Source organism: Epinephelus lanceolatus, chromosome 4 (genome assembly GCF_041903045.1).
Source record: "Epinephelus lanceolatus isolate andai-2023 chromosome 4, ASM4190304v1, whole genome shotgun sequence".
In the NCBI taxonomy this organism is placed as follows: Eukaryota; Metazoa; Chordata; class Actinopteri; order Perciformes; family Serranidae; genus Epinephelus; species Epinephelus lanceolatus.
The window spans coordinates 27,315,431-27,315,988 of NC_135737.1; the positions used below are offsets into that span (position 1 = coordinate 27,315,431).

The 558-nt window shown below is 44.1% G+C and overlaps 1 protein-coding gene across 1 annotated transcript in view; it reads right to left on the reverse strand.

Moving 5' to 3' along the window:
• The window catches only part of med29 (mediator complex subunit 29), a 9,929-nt gene extending 9,371 nt beyond the window's left edge, over positions 1–558 (reverse strand). Inside the window, exons 1-3 of the mRNA XM_033631963.2 lie at positions 380–558; positions 148–206; positions 1–59 (exon numbers count right to left, since the gene is read on the reverse strand). The exon at positions 1–59 is cut by the window's left edge and continues 26 nt beyond it. Coding sequence (XP_033487854.1) covers positions 1–59; positions 148–206; positions 380–541 — 280 coding nt within the window. The 5' untranslated portion in view covers positions 542–558. The remainder of the gene's footprint in view (positions 60–147; positions 207–379) is intronic.

Consider the following 558-nt stretch of genomic DNA (forward strand, 5'->3'; position numbering starts at 1 on the left):
GGGCATAAAACTCCTCCAGGCTCTTGTCAAAGCGCTGCACAGAGGTGTCGCTGCTTTTGCTAAACCAGAGGAAACAACAGACACGTTCAAAAATCTGAAACATCTGTCTCCAGCATCATCACTGTAACGTCGATCCAGTCAACTTACATGCCGTTGTCAATTGAGGTGTTGTGGGACAAATTCAGGGATGCAATCTTCATCACATTCTGAAAGTGGAAATATAAAGCGATACGTTTGAAATACATTGCTGTATATATATAATTCCTTTATAGAAACGACAGTATTTCGAGAGTGAACTCGTTAAACCAACTTTAGCTTTTGTTATCAGATGTTTTGGGCATTTTTGATTTCAGTTTTTGTCTCGGTGCCTCACAGTTACCTGCAGACTCTCCTTCAGCTGAGGAATGAGCATTTTAAATCTATGAACTGGATCAAAGTCTTGCTGTTGGCTCAGCTGCTGCTGCTGTTGTTGTAATGAAGTGGGCTGTTGTAATCCGGGCTGGGACATCGGCCCGCCGGGCTGCTGCTGTTGAGACGCCATCTTGACCGGCTACAATG